General features: G+C 52.2%; 1 protein-coding gene across 1 annotated transcript in view; it reads left to right on the plus strand.

Moving 5' to 3' along the window:
- Positions 1-251, plus strand: part of CSUI_007319 (bromodomain-containing protein) — a gene marked incomplete at its 3' end in the record, with an annotated part of 9,855 nt that overhangs the window by 6,991 nt on the left and 2,613 nt on the right. The window contains exon 8 of the mRNA XM_068067465.1: positions 16-251. This exon is cut by the window's right edge and continues 63 nt beyond it. Within this exon, the coding sequence (XP_067920559.1) occupies positions 16-251 (236 nt within the window). The remainder of the gene's footprint in view (positions 1-15) is intronic.

The following is a 251-nucleotide window of genomic DNA, read 5'->3' on the forward strand; positions in this document are numbered from 1 at the left end:
TTCTGTTTGGTGTAGCACCTGTCAGGATGCGATCGAAATGTTACTTCAGCCGCTTGTCTCGACCAACATTGGGGCAGGGGGCTCATCGGATCAACAGCCATCACAGCAGGTTGCTTCTTCTTCTTCCTCTTCACTGCTCTACGGTGGGGGAGGAAGTCTTAGCGGACCTACTCCTTCTAATAGTCCAGGCGTCGGAGGTGGGGGAGGTGAAGCTGAAGGAGGTAATGGAACTTCTTCTTCTTCCTCTTCTT

This window comes from Cystoisospora suis (assembly GCF_002600585.1).
Source record: "Cystoisospora suis strain Wien I chromosome Unknown contig_3844, whole genome shotgun sequence".
Taxonomy (NCBI): domain Eukaryota; phylum Apicomplexa; class Conoidasida; order Eucoccidiorida; family Sarcocystidae; genus Cystoisospora; species Cystoisospora suis.